Below are 24,169 nucleotides of genomic sequence, written 5' to 3' on the forward strand. Positions count from 1 at the left end.
TTTGTTAGGTTGTGGCGGGGGATAGCATCAAAAGCTTTACTAATGTCCAATGTTATAAGAAGTGTTCTGTGGTGGGGCCTATCTGAATTGATGCCATCTAAAATTCTTTGTGTGAGGTTTGTCAGAAGAGTGTTTGTGGAGTGTAGTGGCCTAAAACCGTGTTGTGAGTCAGCAAGGGGAATATATGGTGTGACAAGTTTAAGTATTAGGCGTTCAATGACTTTAGAGGGGGTGCAGAGAAGTGTGATTGGGCGGTGCGATGTTGGGATTGTTGGGTCTTTGTTTGGTTTTGGAATGGTGATTATTTTACCATGCTTCCAGATGTCGGGTATAGTGTTGTGTGAATAGCTGTAGTTTGCAATGTTTGTGAGTGCGTGTATACCTTGTGGTCCAATGTGTTTTAGGTGGATGTTGCTTATGTTATCAGGGCCACAGGCAGATGAGTGCTTGAGATTATGCATTATGAGTTTTGTCTGACTGTCTATGAAGGGTGTATAGTCTGAGTCTGTGGGAAAGTCTTCCTTACGTCGAATGGTGCGTCGGTCGTCAGGGTGAGATGTAAGATGGCTCGTCTGTGCAAAATAACTTATGAGTGCGTTTGCTTGTTGTCTGTTTGAGGGTAGATTATCTGTTGTTGTGATTATTGCTGCGTGAGAGCGTGTTAGTGTTGGATAGTGTGATGCTGTTGAGTGTTTTGTACAATTTGCTGGTGTTTGTTTTGTGATCAAGTGTATTGATAAAGTTTTGCCAATTTTGTGTTTTTTGTTCATGTATTTTATTGGCAATCACAGTGTTTAGTGTTTGTATTTGGTCTGCTATGTTTTGAGGGATAGGTGTGGGGGTATCGTGTTTAAGTGTGTCACGTTGTCTGATGAGGCCTTGGATTTCTGGTGTGAAGTTGGGGTTGTGTGATTTTCTGTTGCCTCTAGGGATGTATCTCTTGTCTGCGTTTTGTATGATTGTATTAAAAGCGTACACAGCATTGTTTATGTTTGTGATTGGTGTACTGTTAAGTGTTTCAAAATGTTGTTCTGTCTCTTCAGTAAAAGCTTCCCAGTTAGCTCTCTTGTAATTGGTGTAAGTGTGTCTGTGGCCAGCTGGGGTGCATCTTGTTTTGGTGGTGATGATGATTGGAAGGTGGTCAGAGCCAAGGGCTCCGACCACTCTCCATGATGTTGTTGGGGTTAGGCAGGGGGAGCAAAAGGTGATATCAGGAGAGGAGGGAGTGTAGAGGGCTTGGTATGGGATATGTGTATGATTATGCGTGTTGTTCATGATAGTCAATGAGTGGAATTGAGCCTGTATATCAAGCCCTCTGTCTGTGTCAGGGTTGTCGACATACCAGGCAGACGACTTGGCGTTGAAGTCACCACCCATGATCAGGTTGGGGATTGAGGTTAGTTGGCTAAGTTGAGGTCTGAAGGTGTTTGGAACTGTGGGGGATGATTGGGGGGGAATGTACATGTTAACTATTGTCAGTGTTGAATTGTTGCCTGTGCGGATTCGAATGGATTGGGTTTCTGTTGTGTTATCTGTGGTAGGGAGGAGAATTTTGGTTGTGGCACTTGTGTCCACAAAACAGATGGAGTGGTGGATCAGGGTGATGAGTCCACCGCCATTGCCGTCAGTCCGGTCTTGTCTGATGGTGGTGTAATTATGAAATGATGGTGTTTTGTGTGAGTGTCTTAGTTTTGTTTCTTGTAAAATCGCAATGTGTATGTTGTGTTGTTTAAGAAAGTGTTCAAGTTCATGTTTTTTAGTGTTAATACCGTCAATGTTGTGTTGTAATATGTTGATGTTGTGTGTTTTGTATGTGTTGTATGTTGCCGTTTGGGGTTGAGGTTGGGGTGGTAGTGGGGAAGGTGTAGGATCTGGGTCAGAGGGGGGGAAAGGAGAGATCGGGGACAAAGGAAGGGGAGTACTAATCGGGGGTAAGGGCAAAGGGAAATTGGGAGTGGGTAAGGGTGTTGGCTGTGGTTGGGGAGGTGGGAGTGGGGTTACTGGAGGGCAGGTAGAACATGTCCAAGTGTTTGTGTATTGGTTTGTGTCAGCAAGTGTTGTACAAGTGAGGTGGGCCCAGTTTTTGCACATATTGCACTGAACTGAGCCCTTTGTCTGTCTGCTCGAAGTAATGGGTTTAGAGCATGTTGGGCATGTGTATTTTGTGGTGGGCCCAGGATTGCTCTCTACATCTCTGGCTAAAAGTAGAAGAAGAGGGGTGATTGCCGGAAAATCACCCCTCAGTGCAGAAAAAACGTAACATTGTGTCTTGGAAAAAAGGATTGTGGTACTCCCCCAGGTAGGCGTAGCTCCTCCTTGGGGATCGGTGCCATCTGCGTAGAGCTGATGGCCAGGGGTGGTTGCTGCTGATTGGCCCCCAACTCTTGGGGTTGGGGGGTGGTCCCACGACGTAGACGTTGCAGCTCCAGGACCCTGGATTTAGGTGCCTTTTGGTGGTTGGTTCTTTGTATATGGCATGGGTCTGGAGAGCAAGTAAATTCTTGTGTCCCCTGAGAACCCTTGCTGCCCTAGATTTTCTTTTTTTCAGAATAAACTTCAGTATGGATAATAAAAACTAAGCAACAGGTTATTTGGATGTCAACATGTAAAGCAATTCATTTGAAATTAGGTGTTATTCTATATTTATAAAAATATTCATTTTTGTAGTTATGGGGTATTGTAATTTAGAGAACACAATGAGAGAAATGTCGTTTATGTTAACACTGTGTTGTGTATGCTTGTAGTTCTATTTCATACCACCACAGGCTACCACTTGCTACCTTTACATGCGATGCTAACATGGTCCCCTTATCTTTTATTCCAATCCAGGTGAGGAGTCAGTTGAATGATATTGCCAAAGAAGTTCTTACATTACTCCGTACGAATCATCCAAACCATCCGGCCCTAAGCGCAGGCCTCGTCTCTCACGACTACCACCTTCAGGAATCTATATGGAATGAGAATCAGTGTACACAGATCTTCAAATGCATTAATCACATTCTCTTTTACCAGGTATGTGATGTTACATTCGTTTCCTGTATGTTTCCGAGTTCATTAATTTACTCGTTACTCAGTTAATCCTCGATATCTCTTTCGGGAGGCACGGCTTCTTACAGGAAACAGGCCTCAGCCACTAGTTCAGTCCATAAGCCACTCGTTGAAGAGGTTTTATGAAGTTGACAGAATTGAGTGAATGTAGGGCAGTGTCAGAGTGCTCATTATTTTCTGTGCAGCAGTTGCATCTGCAGCATTCAGCATTTATTAGGAGGAGGGAGGGTCACTGCATAAGTGAAGCAGCCCTGCTGTGGATGTGCTGTGTCTTGCTGCATTGCCTCTGACCTGGGCAGCATGCAGGAGACAGGGATGACCCTTCACCCAAGAGGAGCTAAGATGAGAGGGAGGAAATAGATGGGTAACTGATTGGAGTGGGATGGGTGGATTTGGGTGTGAGCCTTGACTGGCTACCTTCCTTACAAGGGGGAAGAGGCCTTTAGTATATAGATACAGATAGATAGTTCTAATTTGTCTTGGGAGTGATATCTCTGCTGGGTTGGTTTCTGGTGGAAGTGTGGTGAAACCCAAAGGTCCAAAGGGGACCAGGGGCCAGTGGATTGATATGGTGATGTATAGAGTTTGATGGGAATGGAATGGGTGAGGGGTGGGGACATGCCTTGGTTGGTTACCTCCCTTATAAAGGGGAAGAAGCCCTTGGTGTGTAGATGTGTTAGGTATGTAGATAGAATTTTGTTTGTTGTGTGATGTGTTTATATGTTTTTATATGGAAGTGTTGTGTGATCCAGAAGGAGCTTCCTGGTGTTTTGAGTAGAATTATGCTGGAGTTGTCATCTTTGCATGGTGTAAGTGGGAGGGAATGGGAAAGACTTGTAATCAAACTCCTCAAGTAACAATCCCCAGAGACAAGTCCCATGGAGAAGATCCACCTACACCAGACAAGAACAAGTTTGCATGATAATGAAAGTTTATGGCTTTTGATAATCTACATTTTCTTATCCTCCCTTATAAGGGGAGAGAAGCCTTTGATATATAGATACACATTTTCTTATCATTGTTAACTGTTGCAGATGAAGATTGTTGGTAATACGGATGACTACTACAACATAGAAAACTCGATGTTCAATTCAGTATTAACCAACAAGAGGGGAATTCCTATCACCCTCAGTATTGTATATGCTGCTATTTGTCACCGTCTTGGCATTTATCTGGAACCAGTCAATTATCCTTCCCATTTCTTAATGCGATGGAAAGTACCAGGGTAAGAAACTTTTATGTGTGAGAGGAGGTTTGTCGTGAATGGAATATAAATTGATGTAGGCCAAAGGGGTTCATCCTTGTCTTTTCATATTTCACATGAGACAAGGAAATTACCATGTAAATTAAGCAATTGGCCCTACTCTGGATGAGCTGTGCCTTGCTGCATTGCTTCAGACCAAGGGCAGTGGACAGGGATGACCTGCCATCCATGGGGAGCTAAGGCGAGAGGGTAAATAATGTTTTGGATGGGAACGGTTGCAAGCCTTGGCTGACTGCTTTTCCGTACAAGGAGGAAGAAGCCTGTTGGTAAGTATGTAGGACTTTATATCAATCTATTTATTCCAAGGGCTTCTTCCCCCTTATAAGGGAGGTAGCCAAGTCAAAGGCATGCACCCACTCCCATCCATTCCACTCCTTATCCACCCTTGCCTCCCTCTTATCTTAACTATCAGTGATAAAGTTTTCCTTATCTATCTATAGTGTTAATCAATATTTGTATATATGTATATATATATTATATATATATATATATATATATATATATATATATGTATGTATATATATATACATACATACATACATATACCAACGGATTTTTCCCCGTACACGGGGGGGTAGCCAAAAAGAAAAAGGCATAGAAGCCACTCCCACCCATTCCATTCTCTACAGATTCTACTCCTCTCCACCCTCCTCCCTCCTTCTTATCATGGCACCTCCTGGATGACGGGTCATCCCTGCATCCTGGCCACTGCCCTGGGTCAGATGCAGTGTCGCAAGACACAGCACATCCACAGCAAGGCGCCGCTTCATAAATTCGGTGACACCCCCCCCCCCCCTCTCCGTCCCCTCATGCATAAAAGGAGAAGACAGGAAGAAATCCCTTTGGGCTGCATCAAATTTTTCTCATACATACTTCCTCACCCCCCATCCCCCACCCACTCCCCCTTATGCATCACAGCATCATCCATACACAATCCTTCTCCATTCACCCCTATCTTCTGTCCTCTCCTGTCCTTCCTCAACAGACATTCCTCTCTTTTGTAATGCCCCTTTCACCCCATCCATCCATCTCATCCTAGGACGCCCCCTCATATTCACTCCTTCCACCTCTGCCTTCCACACCTCTTTTACTAATCTTTCTTCACTCATTCTTTCCATGTGTCCAAACCATCCTAATACTCTTTCATCAACCCTATCTCCCAGCTCCCTTTCCACCCCTGTTCTCCTCCTCACCTCCTCATTTCTCACTCTATCTAGCCTTGTAACCCCTATCACACTTCTCAGACATTTCATCTCAAACACATTCAAACTCCTTCTCTCTTCCTCTCTTATGTTCCATGTTTCTGCCCCGTACAGTGCTGTTGGCACAATCACTCCTTCATATAACTTCCTCTTAGCATCCATTCCCAGATGTCTATTTCTCATTACACTTTTTAATCCACCAAAGTATATTTATCTATATGATCTCTATATCTATTGGGGTGAGTGGAGAATGACTGTGTATGGATGATACTGTGATACTTGGAAGGGAGTGGATGGGAGGATAGGAGGTTAGGGAAGGGTTATGTGTGAATGATAATTTGACGCAGCTCGAAGGGATTTCTCCCTGTATTCAGTGTTTGTGCATGAGGGGATGGAGGATGGGGGTCACCAATTAGATGAAGTGGTCTTGCTGTGGATGTGCTATGTCTTGCTGCATTGCTTTTGACCCAGGGTAGTGGGCGAGATGCAGGGATGACCCATCATCCAGGAGGAGCCAGTATAAGAGGGAGGGAGGGAGGTGAATGAGAGTGGACTATGTGGAGATGGAATGGGTGGGAGTGGTTTTTATACCTTTGTTTTTTTTTGGCTACCTCCCTTGTACAGGGGAAAAAGCCTTTGGTATATGTATGTACACTTTGAAGAAGACTTTTGTCGAAATATCAGGAGAATGGTGTTCCTGATCCAACCTGTGTTATCTCACCATCTTTTTCATTCAGATATAGATGCCTCAAGGAACTTCACCAAATGCCTTGTTACATGGCTGCCTCTCAAGAGGTCCTGATGGTGCAATCTACATTGACAGGTCAGATGAGTACGAATACGTCGATGCTTTTAACAAAGGACGTAGACTCTCGGGGCTGGAGCTCTTGAAGGAAATGCCGATGGGACTGGGACGGGATCAGTCCCTTTTGTGCTCGTGTGGGTCGATGCAAGTCTTTCAGCGGATGATCCGCAACATCATGAATGTGGCACAGATGCTGGCACACATATCGGATCACATGGAGCTCTTTTGTTCTGCGACTGAACTCTTGAGTCTGTTAAGTCCGAATGATCGCAGCATACAGGAGTTGCTCCTCAGGTATGTTTGCTTCCTTGTTTGTTTTCATTTTTAACTCTCAATTTGCAGCTTCATTGATGTATCTATACATATTTTCCACTCCTTCTGTCTTACCTTTGTGTCTCTTCTTTCTTTCCTTCAGATCTTTCTCTCATTCTGCGCCTTTCTCTCCCCTTTCTCCCAGTATGATTCTCTTGCCTTCTCTTCCCCTCCTCCTCACTCCTCTCTCTGTCTTTCAAGTTCTTATACACTTTGTCTTTATGCATATTCTATGTATTAAGATGATTAATCTGTCTTTATATAATTTTATATGTGTTTACTTATACAATTGTATATTTCAGAATATATTATACTCTAGAAGTACACTACGACAGAATAGTCGTCGGCTGTCGTCAGTTGCTCGACCAAGGGCCATCAACAATACTCACAGAGATGTTAGGGGACTGTGAAACGATATTAGATGATCAGAAAAATGCCCCTGAACCAATCACTCCAAAGCACCGTGTGAAAAAAAGAGCGAGTGTCGTTTTCGTGACGGGACTCATAATGAGACATAAGCGTTACAGTTATAATTGTGTAATCTTTGGTTGGGATGAGGTAACTACATCCTCCTCTTCATATTTGTGTAATTTTAGTTCACATAAGTTGAGACAGAGAGTGGTGACAAATTTTTTTTTTTGTAAAAGTTTGATTAATGAGTATTGAAATAGTTTAGGCAGATGGAAAGAATGAGAGAGGAAAGACAAGCCAAAAGATGGCAGTGGAAGTGGAGAGATTGAACTTGAGAAGAATATCAAGAATGAGGTGGATAGATTGGGTGAAGGGGGCATTGGATGTTCCAGATGCAGCCACCACATAGAGAACACAGAACACCACATACCACAATACCCCATGTAACATCCCTGCATCAAGGGGAATTATTAGTTAAGGGTATTTTTGACATGGCCTAAGGGGATTTTTCTCAGTCTTCTCTTTTTTCTACATGAGGGGACGGGGTATTGCCAATCAAGTGAAGCAGCCTTGCTATGGATGTACTGTCTTGCTACATTCCTTCTGACCCAGGACAGTGGGTGGGACACAGGGATGACCTGTCATCCATGAGAAGTTAAGATGAGAGGGAGGAAAGGATGGTGGATGGGAGTAGAATGAGTGGGAGTGTCTATGTATCATTTGACTTGGTTACCTCTCTTATAAGGGGGAAAAAGCCTTTGGTATATAGATAGAACAATCCCTAGACAATATATCTTTCCTGAGTGACTTGCAATCCTTCCTGGAAGCTGTTGCTGTACCTCAAAGCTGGAAGTCTTCTTCAGGGAGATCAGTGGCAATAGATTGATTGGTTGCCTGTTGAGCAAGGAAGAAAGAGTGTAAAAGAAAGGAATAAATAGAGAGTAGTTGTGGGTATAGTAATAGTGGACTGGCTGGTGAGGTTGTTTAATGTGTGTCTAAGGGAGGGTGGAGTACCAGAGGACTGGAAGAATGCCTGTATAGGTCTGTTATGCAAGGGAAAAGGGGACAAATGCAGGGATGACCCGTCATCCACGAGGATGCTGAGATGGGAAGGAGGGGGGAAAGGGTGGTGGAGGGGAGTGAATTGGGTAGGAGTGGGTACGTGCCTCTTGACTTGGCTACCCTCCTTATAAAGGGGAAAAAGTTCTTGGTATATAGATAGATAATTGTGGGTAGTCACTGGCTGAGTGGGATGTTGCTACTTGTGATGGAGGTTGAGGTGACTGGTGTTCAAACCCTGCCATAAGCTAGTTGGACCAAGGATATGGTTCATTAAATTCCACGGTAGAAACGGGGCACCAGCCTATCCTCCTGATGGGAGAGTTTATGACGTTAAGCCAAATCAGTCATCGTCTGATGGAAATGGATAAAGAAGGACTAAAAGAGTGCAAAAGATGGGAATAGAGAGTAGCTAGAAATGGATGAAGTGACTGAGTCTCAAGGATTCTTTTCGTCTACTGCCCTGGATCAGAAGCAATGCAGCAAGACACAGCACATTCACAGCAAGGCCATTTCAACTAATCAGTTACCCAACCCCTCACACAGAAAAATGCCACACTGGGAGAAATCCCTTCGAGCTGTGTCAAAATATCTTTCACATATAACCCCTCCCCATCCCCCAAACATTCCCTTCTTGCATCACATTTTTAACTATACACACACAGCCATTCTCCATTCACCCCTATCTCCCACCTCTCCCTTCCCTGCTCAACAGACATTCCTCTCTTCCCCAAAGCCCCCCTTTCATTCCATCCATCCATCTCATCCTTGGTCGCCTCCTCATGTTCACTCCTTCCACTTCTGCCTTCTCACATAATTTCTCATCCTTTAAATTCATGTGCAACCAATATCGTTCACACCTTGTACATCTTATTTCTGTTACTTTTCCCCCTTGCATTTAGGTATGTTGATATATATATATATATATATATATATATATATATATTTGTATATATATTTTCTAATTAATTTCTTTTATTTATTTATTTTTCATTTATTTGCAGGAGTGCAAAATGACTGCAGAATGGGTACAGCGAATGGGGGTACAAAATCTACAGTTCAAAACCAAGCAGCCTTTTTACAACGTTCTTGTTTCTGATGGATCACAGAGATACGCAGCACAAGAAAACTTGGAAATTCTAGGTGAACCTGTTCCAATCACTCACTCGGACGTGGGCAAATATTTCAAGACTTTTCAGGGTTGTTATTATGTTCCCAATGCCGAACTTAGCCAAGAATATCCAGATGATGAATTGAAACGAAGAGAACATTTAGAGGTGAGAGGGTGGTTGTAGGGTGATGTGTCTTCTTTTTCCGATTCTTCTTCACAATTACAACAGTAGTATGACAAGACAGAGGCAGATAATCTTACTCTACTACTCTACCATTCCTTGTCCTGAATTGTTATTTTAGAAAAGTTTGAAATAAATAATAAAAGTCTTTTTGTATTTTTTAAAGATAAAATAGAAAGTTTGCATAGAAAAAAAAAATAGAATATATGCTTAAGAAAAAAAAAGCAGGAAGAAAGGTACACTTTGGTGGGTGAATGAAAATTCTCTTGTTGAAATTTCAGAATTGTTGGTTTTGTATATAAAACACACCTGCCTTCATTTTGACCCATGAGGACATTTCAGAATTACTGTTTGTCTTGACTTTTATAATCAAAAGTTAGGTATGGTATTGCCTTGTCTTTTTTATTAAAAAGAAAAAAAAATGCATGGTGTGATTGCTGCTATATCACTATGAATATGTGGGTAATTATTATTCCACAAACTAGTTTGATTTATTTATTTCCTTAGTCCATCCCAAAATCAATGTCTTTGTTGTATTTTAGTGTCAACAGATTTAAGATATATAGATGAAAGATTAAGCTGATTATATAATGGATTATAGATAATGAAGATAGTTTCATAAAGCTTTGGCTTTATTATTATAGATATTTTTATCACTTGGCCATTGCCAGTACCCAATAGGCTGACCTATCTCCGAAAGCTAAACATACTTCTTCACTGATCTGGATGTGTTCAAACTTAAATTATGTGGTTACCGACCAAAGGAGACTTGTGATACAGTATTACATACATATTCTAAAAGGCAAGTTCTCTCCATCTATATACCGCTGGCTTTTTTCCCCCATATAAGAAAGGTAGCCTAGTCAATAATCCTTTTTTTTAACAAGTTCTATTAGGTAATACAACCCAAATTCTATAAAGATTAAAATTATATTTCAAACTTCACTGTGAGGCTCTGACTTAAAGGTTAGCAGGGTACAGACTGGTTGATGACTGCATGCCTGACCAGCTACCCGTGTGCATCGAGTGATACTAACACTGCGGGTACATGCATCAGACGATGCTCTGACATCTCATTCATCATTGCGACAGTGGTCATGTGATGCCTTGACCAACTCTTGTAGATACATGTCGATCTCTTAATCCAACACTCTCCAACTGCCAATTGTGTGGACGTTAGGGCCCAGGACTTAAAACACCAGCAATTTCCAAAGTGGGTTTATGTCACACTGCTCTAGTCTGGAGACAGTGCAGCAATAAATGCCAAAGAGGCAACCACTGCACAGAAGGCACACAACACCTAAAACATTATCCCATAGCCAGCAGACAATACGTGACTGAGAGAATATACAGATGAAGTGGCAATGAATGAGGTAATCAGCCAAGGCATGCATCCACTCTTGCTCATTCCACGTCTATCCACCGCCTTTTCCTCCCTCTTAGCTCCTCGTGGATGACGGGTCATCCCTGTCTCCTGCCCACTGCCCGGGTCAGAAGCAATGCAGTAAGACCTAACTCAGTGGATGCAAAGCAATTGAATTGTGTGTTGCAGATGAATAGAGAACAGCAAAACATAGGCATTGAAAAGATTCCTTTGCAACAAACACAGTATGTGGTAGGTTTGAGACCTCTGGGTATCGATCATTCAGTCAATCCGTTGCCCCCCTGGTTTCTCTTGCAGGAGATATGTGGCCTTCAGGTAACAAGCAATAACTTGGGCACCTTAACTTACACTCTCTGGAAAGACGCAGAGTGCGGGGTGATCTAATAGAGGTGTTCAGGTGGATCAAAGGCTTTAACAAGGGTGATGCAAACAAAGTCATCATATTAAAACAACAGGGCAGGACTTGCAGTAATGGTTATAAACTGGACAAATTTAGATTTAAAAAGGAAATAGGCAAGAATTGGTTTACTAATAGGGTGGTCGACGAATGGAATATACTTAGTAACCATGTAGTAAGCGCTGAAACTATCAGTTGTTTTAACCACTTCCATACGGTGACGCCTACGTAGGCGTCACGAGGAGCAAGTAGGTACGCGATGATGCCGACGTTGGCGTCTTGATTATATTTATTGTAGTCATACCTGCGTGACCCTCATTCTCTCTAAACTGGCTTCATCATATTTTCTATGGTTATCAAAATTCACGGGTGAAAGAGAACGAGCGATTGAGCAGTGACTTTATTTTTTATGATGCGATTATTATGATGCAACATCACATGTCTGGCATATAATGCTGCCAGATGTGCGATGTGCCCCGGAGTGAAGAGGTTAAGAAACGATTAGACAACTTTATGGATGGGGATGACAGGTGGTGATGGATATGGAGCTGCCTAGTGTAGGCCTTATGGTCTCTTGCAGTCTCTTTCATTCTTATGTTCTTATGGTCTCAGGGAAAGACCATAAGTCACTTAGGGAGGAGATATTGTGTTGTTGTCTAGGGGATGTGTGGGGCATTGTAGTATGGGGTGGTCTGCGTCTTCTTTGCAGTGGTTGCATCAGGGACAGTTTGAGTTTGTGGGCAGGTACTGTTCTGTGTTGATACTGTTTTAACACCTCAGGAGTTTCATCAGTAAGATTATTTTCACTGTGTCTTGCTGCATTTCATAAGACCCAGACATTGGGCAGGAGACCGGGATGACCCTTCATCCATGAGGAGCTAAGATGAGAGGGAGGGGGGGGAAAGGGTGGTGGATGGAAGTGGAAAGGGTGGGAGTGGATAAATGCCTTGACTAGCTACCTCCTTTATAAGGGGGAAAACACCCTTGGTATGTAGATAGATAATTATTTAGATATTGACCCATAAGTCTTCTGTAGTTAACAAAACCAGTGTCAGTCAACGAAGTCTGGCAAATTTGTTAATCAAAAACCTACTCTTGTTGTAGTTGACAAAACCAGCAGTCAATGCATTTAGGCAAAATTTTTAATTAAAAACCTACTTTTGTACTCTTGTTACCAGAGCCAGGGGCAAGTAGTTTTTCTATAACTGTTTAAACTCAGTTATAGCATGACATGAGGATTGATATACATCTGTCCCTCAATTTAATGGAAAAAATGGGGAGGAATATCAATGCAATGGATATATAATAAATTTAACATGTTTAGGTGCCAAGATAAGAGGGAGGGTGGAGGGGAGTGGAGTGTAATTGGGATGGAATGGGTGGGAATGGTTATTATGCCTTTTTCTTTTTGGCTACTTCCCTTGTAAGGGGGAAAAAGCCTATGGTATATGTTTGTATGTATGTACATGTTTACTGTAATTTAAAAGGGAGGGGTGGCAAATGGGAGTGGAATTATTCCTTTTGACTTTGGCTACCTCCCTTGCAAGGGGGAAAAAGCCCTTGGTATATGTATGTACTGTAATTTAATGTCAGACTCACCAAGGATGGTGAAGATGGTTTGTTGGTATGGCATGATCATATAGTGAATGGATTCAGAAATTTATTATGAACATACTGGATTTTTTCTGTTGCCTCCAAAGTCCATTAAATTGAAGCTGGAGTGTGATGTATACAATATTTCAAGACATGATACAGTCACTATCTTTGATAGAAATTGGACCAAGCAATGCCAGACTTCAGGGTCATTACAAGACCATAGTCTTCATTATCAGACCATAAAACCCTTGGTATTGAACTGGAGAGCATGTGGCATCATGAAATAAAGATTTTGGTGTAAGACTGTCAGGTTTGTGGTATTAGGTGTAATATCTTTGGTATCATAGGTCTTATGTTATTACAGTATCAGGCCAGGTATTCTGCATCAACTGTAAGGGTTTTGGTATCTGATAGCAGTTGGTATTGGACTGTGGAGTTTTTGGTATGAAACCAGAGAACTATTATTATTCATTTATTTATTTATTTATTTTTATTTATTTATTTATTTATTTTTAACCATTGGGATGAGACTGGAAAACTACTACTTCATCTCTTTCTTCTTGCATTTCTTTTTGAATTATAGGACCTTTGTTATGAGATCAAGAGGTCCTTGTCACTGAACCACTCTTTCATATCACACTATAAGACCCGAGTAATAGGTTCATCAGTGTCCGGGAAGAAAGTTTTTGGTATTTAGAGGCAGTGCCAGTGCAATCCTCAGCCCAGTATACGATGAAGAAGGGAATTGGAGGTGAAGATATAACAGGAAAATTAAGAGATCAGACCAGACGACCATTCATTCAGGATGAAGTGCAGGGAAAACGAGCAAGGTGGGCTGGACACTGCGTACGAATGGAGGCAGACAGACTACCAAAGAAGGTGATGAAAGGAGGAGTGGAGGGCAGATGACAATTAGGGAGACCCAGGTACAAATGGATGGATTGGGTAAGGAAGGACATGGAAAGGATGGCACCAAGAGAGGACTGGAAAGAATTGGCAAAGGATAGAACCATCTGGAGAGGCATAGTGAAAGAAGCGGTGAAGGGCCGTCCGACCTGACAGTCCACAGAATAAGAGTGAGTAAGCCAGTGCAATTAATACCAGGCATTTGGCAGTGCCTGTATTGGAAGACATTGCTTGTATTACTTGGCTGTCAGGGTCCACAGCTACCTGCACTAGACCTGCAGGGGCAAAAATAATCAGCACCAGACCCAAAATGGAACCTAGTCAGCACCAGTGGCCAGCATGGTCAGCCAGCAACAGTGCCTCGTTCAATCGAATTAGCTCAAGTGCATCTTGCTCTCAGGCATCTTGTGGTTGTTGTTTTCACCAGTCCTGGGTAAATGTTCATTTGCTTACGATTAGATAGACCTTATGAACCCCTCAGTCACGTCGTATGCTTTATGGATTTTGCTTTGACGTTACTTGTCCTGGGAAAATTTATTCATCTGTAGAGAAATAAGGGAAAAAAATGCAGTTCTGATTGGGTTAAACTTCATTTTCTCTGTTGTAAATTTTGTTGTGGAAAATTACAATTATTTCGTTCTATTGAAAACTTAAGGTTGATGTAATGTATTAATTTCAAATTTTAATCATAGACAGAAGGGTTTACTCAAGAAGTATAATTAGTGTAAAGATAAAATAATTTTAGTTTAGATTTATGACTTGATAAAAGAACATTAAAGGAAAAAGGTTAATTGGAATGAGAAAATAAATTGGGTTTGGAGTTGAATTTTCTTTTGTGCAATTTGACTTCTCTGACCTCACAGGATATGCGGTATAGTAAACCCTTGCTATAACAAATTAATTGGGGAAGGGGTCTTTGTTGATACCACAAATTTGTTAAACACAAATTGGTGTATAAGCAGGGTCGAGAGGGTACAAAGGACAGCAATCAAACTGGTCCCCAGACTGGCACATAAACCATATGAGGAGAGACTAAAAGCACTGGGTCTGCCAACTTTGAAAGATGGAAGAGAAAGAGGTGATGTGATTACAATATTCATGTCAGTAAAGGAGATAGATTTCATTGACAAAAGGGATCTCTTAACCCCTTCAATACGGGCCAAAATCTCGCGGGCAGCATTAGCTGCCAGACGTGCGATGTTGCGTCATAATACTCACATTATAGAAAATAAAGTTACCACTGTATTGCTCATTCTCTTTCACCCATGAATTTTGATAACCATAGAAAATATGATGAAGCCAGTTTACAGAGTATGGGGGTCACACAGGTACAACTACAATATATATAATCAAGACGCCGACATCGGCATCCTCGCGTACCCACTTGCTCCTCATGACGCCTACGTAGGCGTCATTGTATCGAAGGGGTTAAGAGGTCACAGGAACAATTCAAGAAAGACCACATGTCTAAAGGATGTGAGGAAATAGTTTTCCCATATAGATGCATGATTACTTGGAAGAGCTTAGAAGATATAGTCCAAACTCAAACAATATATGGATTCATATTTAATTATGATGATTGGAAATCAAGAATATAGATTAGGTTAGAACTGTGCATGAATTTGAGGCTAGGTATGATCAATTAGAGAGTAGGAGGTAGCGCCCAACAAGTGTTGCTCCTCTCCCTGTGTACTACAGTTAGGTAAATACAGAGTGCATCGTATAAGTAAACCCTCTTCTACGCATGAACGGTCATCTGTTTTGTTCATTTGCAAGAGTGACAAAGGGGTGTGTACGCACATTGTTCATTAAATATGGGGCATCGTCTGGTAGGTGGAGGTGAGAAGCATATGTCAGGAAACCTGTAGCTTAAGCCAAGGCCATCACCATTGCCCTATTGTATGCTTGGGCTGTTTGGGCAGGTAATGGCTATTGTTGAGAATTGAAGGGAAGAGCAGGATTCAAAGTTATAACTAAGCAAGAAAATGCGAGACCAACATGTTCTCAATGACATCACCAGCACACAATGTAAAACTTCCACTGTGTGCTGGTATTTACCTAATCGGAGTGTACAGGGAAGGAGCAACACTTATTGAGTCCCATCTCCTATTCTCTTTTTTTTTATCATACCTAGCCTGAAATTCATGTACATTTCCAACATAATCTATATCCTTGATTTCCAGTTATATTTAGAATTGAACTCGCGTATTGTTTGAACTTTGGCTATATCACCTTCTATAGCCCAAGCTATAGAAGTGGTAGTTCTACATTGTTCAAAGTTAAGACTTATTATACTGTGGTTTGTTATAACAAGGGTTTACTGCACATATTTGTTTCCACCAATATAAATTGGATTTGCCTCGACTTAACTGATTGGTTGCTCACTTGCGAGTCTGGTGCTATGCCGTTGCGCAGTTAACCCTTTCTGTATCGAGTGGCACTTTTCTATTCGTAAATCTGTCACAACACTATTATGTTTATGTCTGTGGCACTCTGTCAGTAATGGCGAGTTAATAGTTCATTTCAATTAACCTCTTTTGTACTGCGACACTTAGGTTTTCATTACTGCCTCCACATTGTGAGGCCCTCTTAGTAGTGAGGAGGTTAAGATTTTCAGTCCTGGTTTTTGTGTTACAGAAGATTATCTTGCTTACTATATTTTACTTTGTATTATTTCACTAGTTTTGATCCATATATCACGTGATCTCTATTGTCAAGTTTATTATTTTACAGTGTGTGTGTGTGTGTGTGTGTGTGAGAGAGGAGGTGTACATGCACATTGCTCTTTAAATCCATATATTTAAGTATACTCCCCCTGTGTATGTTTTTACAGATGCACATGTACAATAATGATAACAAATGTTGGATTGAATTTCACCAACAGAAAATCCACAACAGAAACTGGTGGTAATTATTCCATCTTAGAGATCCCAGTGCAGGGACAGACTTACCAATAGGCACAGTAGGGCATTGGCCAAGGACCCACAGGTAACTGGGGGCCCACTGAAACTAATTTGTTAAGCAAGAATGGTAAAAAATAGATAAATGAAAAAAATTAGAGAAATGAAATTAGGCAGACATTGTATTAAAGTGTAATAAGCATTTTTTTCTTCAGTAAAAAGTATCCATAGCCTATATGTATGTGTGTGTGTGTGTGTGTATATATATATATATATATATATATATATATATATATATATATATATAGTGACAAGGGAAAAGACAAATGGAAAGAGTGGTGTAGGGAAATTCCAGGATAGAGCAGATGTACTTTACTCACTAACATTTTGACAAAATGTTAGAGAACAAAGCACAGATCCTGGAATTTCCTTACACCACTCTCTCCAACTATGTATATATATAATATTGGATACTGAAACATGTTTCTATAAATTTTGGGACATATTGATGAGTTTGGCTTAGACCCCTCAAGTAAGTAAATCTGCCCCCGTCTCTCTGGGAAGAAATACACTCTTATCCGTTCTATGGAGTCTCAATAAGTCTCAGTTTATTTTATGAGCTAGCAGGAGTTGTCGTTGTCGGCTCTCTTCACATGAAAAGAGGAGTAAAAATATAGGCTGCATGAAAAAATGGGTAAAGAATAAATTTAGTCCTATATGAAGAAATGGGTAAGAAATATCTCGCGTTAATAAAAATAGATCTTGGGTCTAATTCAGAGATTGAGTGCCAGCTGCTAGGGGCTGCACCTCCAGGGGAAGGGGAGGTCAGTGATAATTTTTGAAGATACATGACAGGGAAGTGATAATAGTAATTAATAATAATGATGATGATAATTGTTGCCTCGTTTCACTAAATGAAAACCTGCAGCCACACAGTGGCCAATTGGTTATCAGGTCCTTGCACAGATATCTCTGAAAACAAAAACAAAAAAAATTATTGTCTGTTGTGTGTGGGACTGTTTCTATGTCACTGGCTGAAAGTGATACAAGGGAGCAGTTGCCAGATTTAACCTCTCCATGTGTGAAAAGGTGCGACAAATATACACTCATGCCTCGATTTAACAGACTGAAAGGGGGGGAACACCGGTCTGATATACCTGATTGTCCGAAGTTTCCGATACTACTGTATTTCAACGATTACGTTATGAAAAAATGAGGAATGAATACAGTACGGTACTTTTACTTAAGCACACTATCCAATCTGTTAGTGTAAATACCTGGGATCTGGTATCATGTTGAATTATTTCACAAACAACACACAAAACGGCCAAAAAGGTCGAAAAACACGGACCAAACAGCTCCACGTGTTCCGGCACAGTTGTAAACAAATCGACCATAGGTCCTATGGCGGTCAACTGCGGAAAGATCGGACCGCGTCCGGTCACTCCGGACGATCCGGAAGCTACAGATTTTGTCCGTTGCATCCGAAATCCGTTAAAGTGAGGTCCGTTAAATCGAGGTATGAGTGTAGTAAGTTGATGGAGAGAAATCTTGGGCTTAGTCCGGAAAATGAGCGAGGACCCCTATGGACTGGTGGAGTTGACGGGGTAGGCTGGTTTTAGAGGTGGGTTGGTCCACAAGACCACCATGGGCAGATACCCCATATGTAAGTCTGTGTACTCCCATGAGTCCAGTCAGGGTGGGGCTCAAGTAGGAATTCCCCCAAGTGTGGTCTTGCCAATTTGACCACAAATTATCAGATCACAATTGTCACCTAATCCCACCTGCGAGATGCATGCAAAGCAACATGAGGAAAAAGTACTACCATGTGCCATAGAATTCATTCAAATCATTGTTATAACCCTAAAAATTAATACTCGTCTGTACAGCTTCCTTTACAATATACAGAATAAAAAAGAATATATATTGCATAGATGGAAAATAAGAGAGAGAGGCATATACTAAGATTAAATTGGCAGAATGGCTAGTAGTAAATCATGACACTTAACACACCCTGAATGGACTCCTTGGTATGTACAGATCAGTCCTTTTGCACCCATTGTTGGTTTGTGTATGTGCAATCAAGTGTATATGCATTTGAGTGAGTATTGTGTGTATGCTACTTTGTTAACATTTGCTCAAGTCATTGGACTTTTTTTTTTAAGACAAAAATAATTAATAGATTTTCTTATTTTCATTTCCAGTTTATAGTAGAATAAAACGGTTTAGATATAATATTAACATGTGTAACACTTCTCTCTTTTTTTAAGATTGAATTAAAATTATATCCAGTGGTGGCCCATTTCAGAATGCCTGTCTTCAGTCAAAATTATGTGTAAGGTATGAATGACAGGGAGTTGAGAGATAGGGTTAATGAAAGATTATTGGGATGATTTAGATACATGGAAAGAATGAGTGAAGAAAGATTAGTAAAAGAGGTGTGGAAGGTAGATGTGGAAGGAGTGAACATGAGAGGGTGACCAAGGATGAGATGGATGGATGGGGTAAAAGGGGCATTGGGAAAGAGGGGAATGTCTGTTGAGGAAGGACAGGAGAAGAGAGAAGATAGGGGTGAGTGGAGAATGGTTGTGTGTGGGTGATGTTGAGATGCATGAAAGGGAGTGGGTGGGGGATGGGGGGAGTATGTTTGATATTTTTGATGCAGCCCAAAGGGATTTCTCCCCATCTTCTCTCTTTCTGTATGATGGGACAGAGGTGGGGGTTGCTGATTAAATGGAGCTGCCTGACAGTTGAAGTTAGTTTATTCCTACCTCATCATAGCCTCCTCCCTCCTCCTGAGAGAACAGGTAGATGGTTCTCTTTGATTTATGTCACATGGGACCCCACTAAATACACAATTGAAGAAATGAATAAACCAACAAGATTTCAAAGGTAGGGTAAGTTGAAAGATAAAGACAAGTGTAGTAAGAGAGAATTGAAGAAATTATTATTTTAGGCATTATATAGTAAAGATTATATGGTAGGAATAGAAAAATAGGGAAATCTCCCAGATAATATATACTACTGCTAGGAAATGTTTAAAGAAATTATTTCTGTAGGTTAATGAAATTGAAAATAGAATTGTAGGAATTCAAAGGCAAGGGATGTTGAAATGCAACCTATCATTCTAAAATAGTTTATATGTTTTTTCCCCCATAATTTAGAGGAATGGTATTAGAAAGTATGCTCATATTCCAGTACTGATGTTTAATATGATGCCATGGATCAGTTTGAATTTATTTCTGAACTTTAGATATTCTTTTAACATGTTCAGTGTGATTTGAGTCATATATAGGGTTGTCCAAGGATATGGTTCATCCTGCGGAATTCTTCGCCGTCAAAGTGCTCACAGTTCACTTGTGTTAAGATGAACTTCATTGTAGTCTTCATTTTCATGTTTTTCTTTCTTGAATGTTGTTATAAACAATTTATTACAACTTCGTTAGGTCGAGAGTCTTCATAGTCATTTTGACATTTTGTTAATCGGATTAAAATATTCAATGGTTTCATATACTTGGAGAGAGTTTGTTGAGAAAAATCTCTTGACATGTTTAACACAATGACATTTACCAGACAGTTTTGACTTAACTGGACAATTATGTTTAACCTCAAAGTCAACCACAGACTGAGATATTAAAATTAGCTTTCTATTTTTAATTGTCAAATGTCAGCTAAGATAAATCCATACATGGCCATGCTGAAAGGTTATATATTTTGATATCAACATATTGTGTATACATTCAGGTTTTGACTTCATTATCTTTTAATAAATGTTGTACTCATGTGTCTTACATAAAGGTTTACATTTAAGTATACATACACTGTGTTTACATGAAGTATCTCATGAATAATCCTCCTTGGATGTAGTACAAGTTTTATCATTTAATTTTGAGCTTAGTGTGTTCTATTAATGGTTATTATTTGTCTCGATAGTGCCTGCAATCGGTGCTGGATTTGGATGAGGTACATACATACATATACCAAGGCTTTTTCCCCCTTTCAAGGGAGGTAGCCAAAAAGGGAAAGGCATAAAAACACTCCCACCCATTTCATCCCTAAATACACTCCACACCCCTCCCACCCTCCCTCTATTTGGATGAGGTGAAATTGTAATTATATAAAGCCTGAAAGCCCTTCATAAAACCACAATACAAAAATGTGGGGAAAATACTTTCATTAATTATTTTATTGTTGTGGCCAGTGGCTTACCAGCACTTCTATCCTATTGGGTAATATTGTGCTGCCGTCACATTATATTTCATGTCTGGTGAGTATTGGTATCCATTGTCCAAGTTTTCATTTCCTGTTGTGTGTGTGTGTATATATATATATATATATATATATATATATAATTTCTTCTTCTTTGACTTCAGTACCTCCTTTATGTGGCAGAAGAAACCCTGAGTATATAGATAGATTTTCAGGTTGGTTAGAGTCCTGTTTTTATTGAGTAAATTGTAGAGGGTTGATTGAGGTGTTTATGTTTTATCATCTAGATGCATGAAACCATTTTCAAACTACACACCGATTTAATGAAGCGGCCTTGCTGTGGATGTGCTGTGTCTTGTGACACTGCTTCTGACCTAGGACAGTGGACAAGATGCAGGGATGACCCGTCATCCAGGAGGTGCCAAGATAAGAGGGAGGGAAGAGGGTGGAGGGGGTTGGAGTGTGATAGGAATGGATTGGATTGGAGTGGTCTTTATACATTTGTTTTTTGGCCACCTCCCTTGTAAAGGGGAAAACACCCTTTGGTATATGTATGTATGTATATACAAATAGAAAGCATTATAAAACCTATTTGAGAAACTACAGTACCCACAAATTTTTAGAAGTAGAAAAACAAATGAGGTCTGTGTGGATTTATGAAACCTGAAGCCAGGAGTTCTCGACCTGTACCCAATTAACCTTACACAGAATATAGAATGGCAATATATGAAGACCAATTAAATATACAATGATACTGCAGTGGATACCAAATAGTTCAAATTAAAATGACTTTCATTAGTTAAGCATTAACATAAAAAACAATGTACAGTGATACTACTACTTTCTCTGCAGATGTAAATATTTAAGTAATCTTTCACTAGTCATCTAAGCACCCTGGTCAGCCTTCCCACAAACCCTTGGGGATTCATGAACTCCGGGGTGAGAACCCCGGCCTTAACTGTAGCTTTTTCATTTTATACCAAAATCCAGCATTGTTTAAGATAGCAGGCTGATTTATATGTAATTGGCACTTGCCAACAAGTCTATAAAAAACAAAAAATTGTGAGGATGGAGCCTGTATTAGTCCAATGGTTCGTTTGCTTTATTAAGTACTTGATAAAACCGAAACAAGGAAAATGTTGTACAGTGAGACCTCTCATTAACGGACGTTAATTAGCTGTGTTTGCGGTGTGTTTTTGGTGCTGTTGTTTAGTGCTTGCAATCACTATGCCACCCAAAAACCACTCCAAAACACCGAAAACAGCAAAATCACAGCAAACGCAGCTAATTAACGTCCGTTAATGAGAGGTCTCACTGTACTTAATAAAGGCGCCGTCCTCACATGAGGTTTCTTTTGATAATGGGCAGACATGACAGTTCAATGTGGACAATTTATTGCTCTCTTGAGGAAGATACAAAAAAAAAAAACATTTAAAGGGTTTGTTTTGACATTTTTTGCCTTGTGAAGTGGGATCTCAATAATGTGCAATTCTCTTCTGTGAGATTGTACATGATGACCACAGTATATTGTGTAACTGTTGATTTACAATTATTAAATAGTTTTCCAATATCATCTTTTACAGTGTTACTCTTAATTTGGAAATTTGATGTAAATTATGTGAATTTATTTGTGCTGTATACAGTGGACTTTTATTAGAATTTCATGAGTATATGCAAATTCATATGTACATGTTTAAATAAAAGAATAATTTAAATAATGGGATGATGTATAATTTCTTTGATGGTTTCAGTATGTCAATGTTAAACAAGGTTCAGCTGTTACTTATTTCTTGTGCATAGATCACAAGTACAAGAAAAATAAGACTCCAGTGTATTGTGAGTCCTACTTTGTAATTGTAATTTTCTTTTAAATATTTATTGCAAGTGGGATTGTAGTACTCAACAATAAAAACAATGGTACAATAACCATTTTTCTATGAGGATTTTTTTTGTAATAGGTACTTAAGGTTGTTTCTTCTTTGTGTGGGACTGTTTTTTGTTGAACATAATTTGTAGGACATGAATAAAAAAAACTATTGATGATATTTGTTGAAGAAATATTATTGGGCTTAGTGCTAGTATTTTAGGTACAAATTTTATTATTATTATTATTTACTTTTTCTATTATTATTGTATTTTTCCAACCAAAAGTTGACATTTGTGACGATTTAAATGTGATGGATTATGTGTTGTGCTTTGACCATAGTCTTTAAAATTTGGAACAGGTAAAATTGCTCAAATTAAGAATAATTAATGGCAATATTATAACACCATCAAAATTGTTACTCTGTTGTAAGAATGGAGGTAATTGATTCAGAGCTCCTGATTATAAGTTAGGTATACAGAAATGACTCCATTGATACAAATGTGTGAACTATATGTAATTTTCAAATTTTTAAAATTAAAAATGAGAATTGTGGGCTGGAATACACAAAGTTTGAGCAGCAATTTTGTCTGGAAACTATTCTGATGCCACTTGATTCTATTTTGTGGTCATAATTGAATTTTATATTTAGTAGCAGTGTGTCCTGAATATATATGGCATTTGTTAGTTTTGAAGTTTGTTGTGTCAAATTTCCTATTAGAATGACCATTTTCTGAAAGTTCATACAAGTTTGGACTTGTATACCATTACCTATGAAAATGAGAAGGCTTGTATAAGTACTGTACATGGTTTATACCAAGCAGTATATAGTACTGCATTGTAAATATTTTGTAATGTAAGAATGCCGAGTGGTAGTGATGAAATTTCTAAGAAAATTAACTTGTAGAGAGCAATTGATCATTCTCGGTTATTTGTTCTAGTTGCTGCCAGGGTTAACAACGATTGAATTGATTTGCGACAAACAGAATTCTCCCTCTTCTATGTTGTGAGAAAAAATATATATATTTTTTTCTATAACCATGTCACTTATAAATGTTTTGGACAACAAAGTCAAAAACCAAACCTCCACTTGAAGTGATTTTATTGAGTACACCAAGATGTCTGATTTCCATTTGACCAAGTTTTTCATATTTTTTGTCGTCATTTAATAAACGTGCTTCTGCTTTATATCGTTTTCAATTCCCACATTCTGTTGGAGCAGGAATGCAGACAGACAGTGTTCCTAGGGCAAGTGCTCCCAAACTTGCAAGATTCTCATCATTGGTCGCCTCCAAGAGAGGAACCAACATAGAGTAGGCCTAGCCAAAATCAAACTCCCCTATATACAACCACCACACAAACACTTGAATTGACAATGTCCCACTCAGGTAATAATAATACCACAGGTATAATGAACCCTGCCACTGGCGAGTTGGTCCAAGGGCATGGTTCATTAAATTCCATATTACAAAATCCTCTAAGGGGGCACCATCCTAGGCTCCTGATAAGGGGAGTTTCAC

At 39.9% G+C, this 24,169-nt stretch overlaps 1 protein-coding gene across 4 annotated transcripts in view; it reads left to right on the forward strand.

Moving 5' to 3' along the window:
- The window catches only part of LOC143041127 (F-box only protein 21-like), a 45,477-nt gene extending 21,640 nt beyond the window's left edge, over positions 1 to 23,837 (forward strand). For 3 of the 4 annotated variants that reach the window (XM_076212870.1, XM_076212872.1, XM_076212873.1), the window contains 5 exons: positions 2,830 to 3,012; positions 4,083 to 4,273; positions 6,338 to 6,613; positions 6,934 to 7,189; positions 9,106 to 23,837. In XM_076212870.1, the coding sequence (XP_076068985.1) occupies positions 2,830 to 3,012; positions 4,083 to 4,273; positions 6,338 to 6,613; positions 6,934 to 7,189; positions 9,106 to 9,396 (1,197 nt within the window). In that variant the 3' untranslated portion in view covers positions 9,397 to 23,837. The remainder of the gene's footprint in view (positions 1 to 2,829; positions 3,013 to 4,082; positions 4,274 to 6,337; positions 6,614 to 6,933; positions 7,190 to 9,105) is intronic. The other variant, XR_012967792.1, reaches the window with a different exon arrangement.
- The last annotated feature ends 332 nt before the right edge of the window (positions 23,838 to 24,169 follow it).

This window comes from Oratosquilla oratoria, chromosome 30 (genome assembly GCF_046742065.1).
Source record: "Oratosquilla oratoria isolate Oo_2021 chromosome 30, ASM4674206v1, whole genome shotgun sequence".
In the NCBI taxonomy this organism is placed as follows: Eukaryota; Metazoa; Arthropoda; class Malacostraca; order Stomatopoda; family Squillidae; genus Oratosquilla; species Oratosquilla oratoria.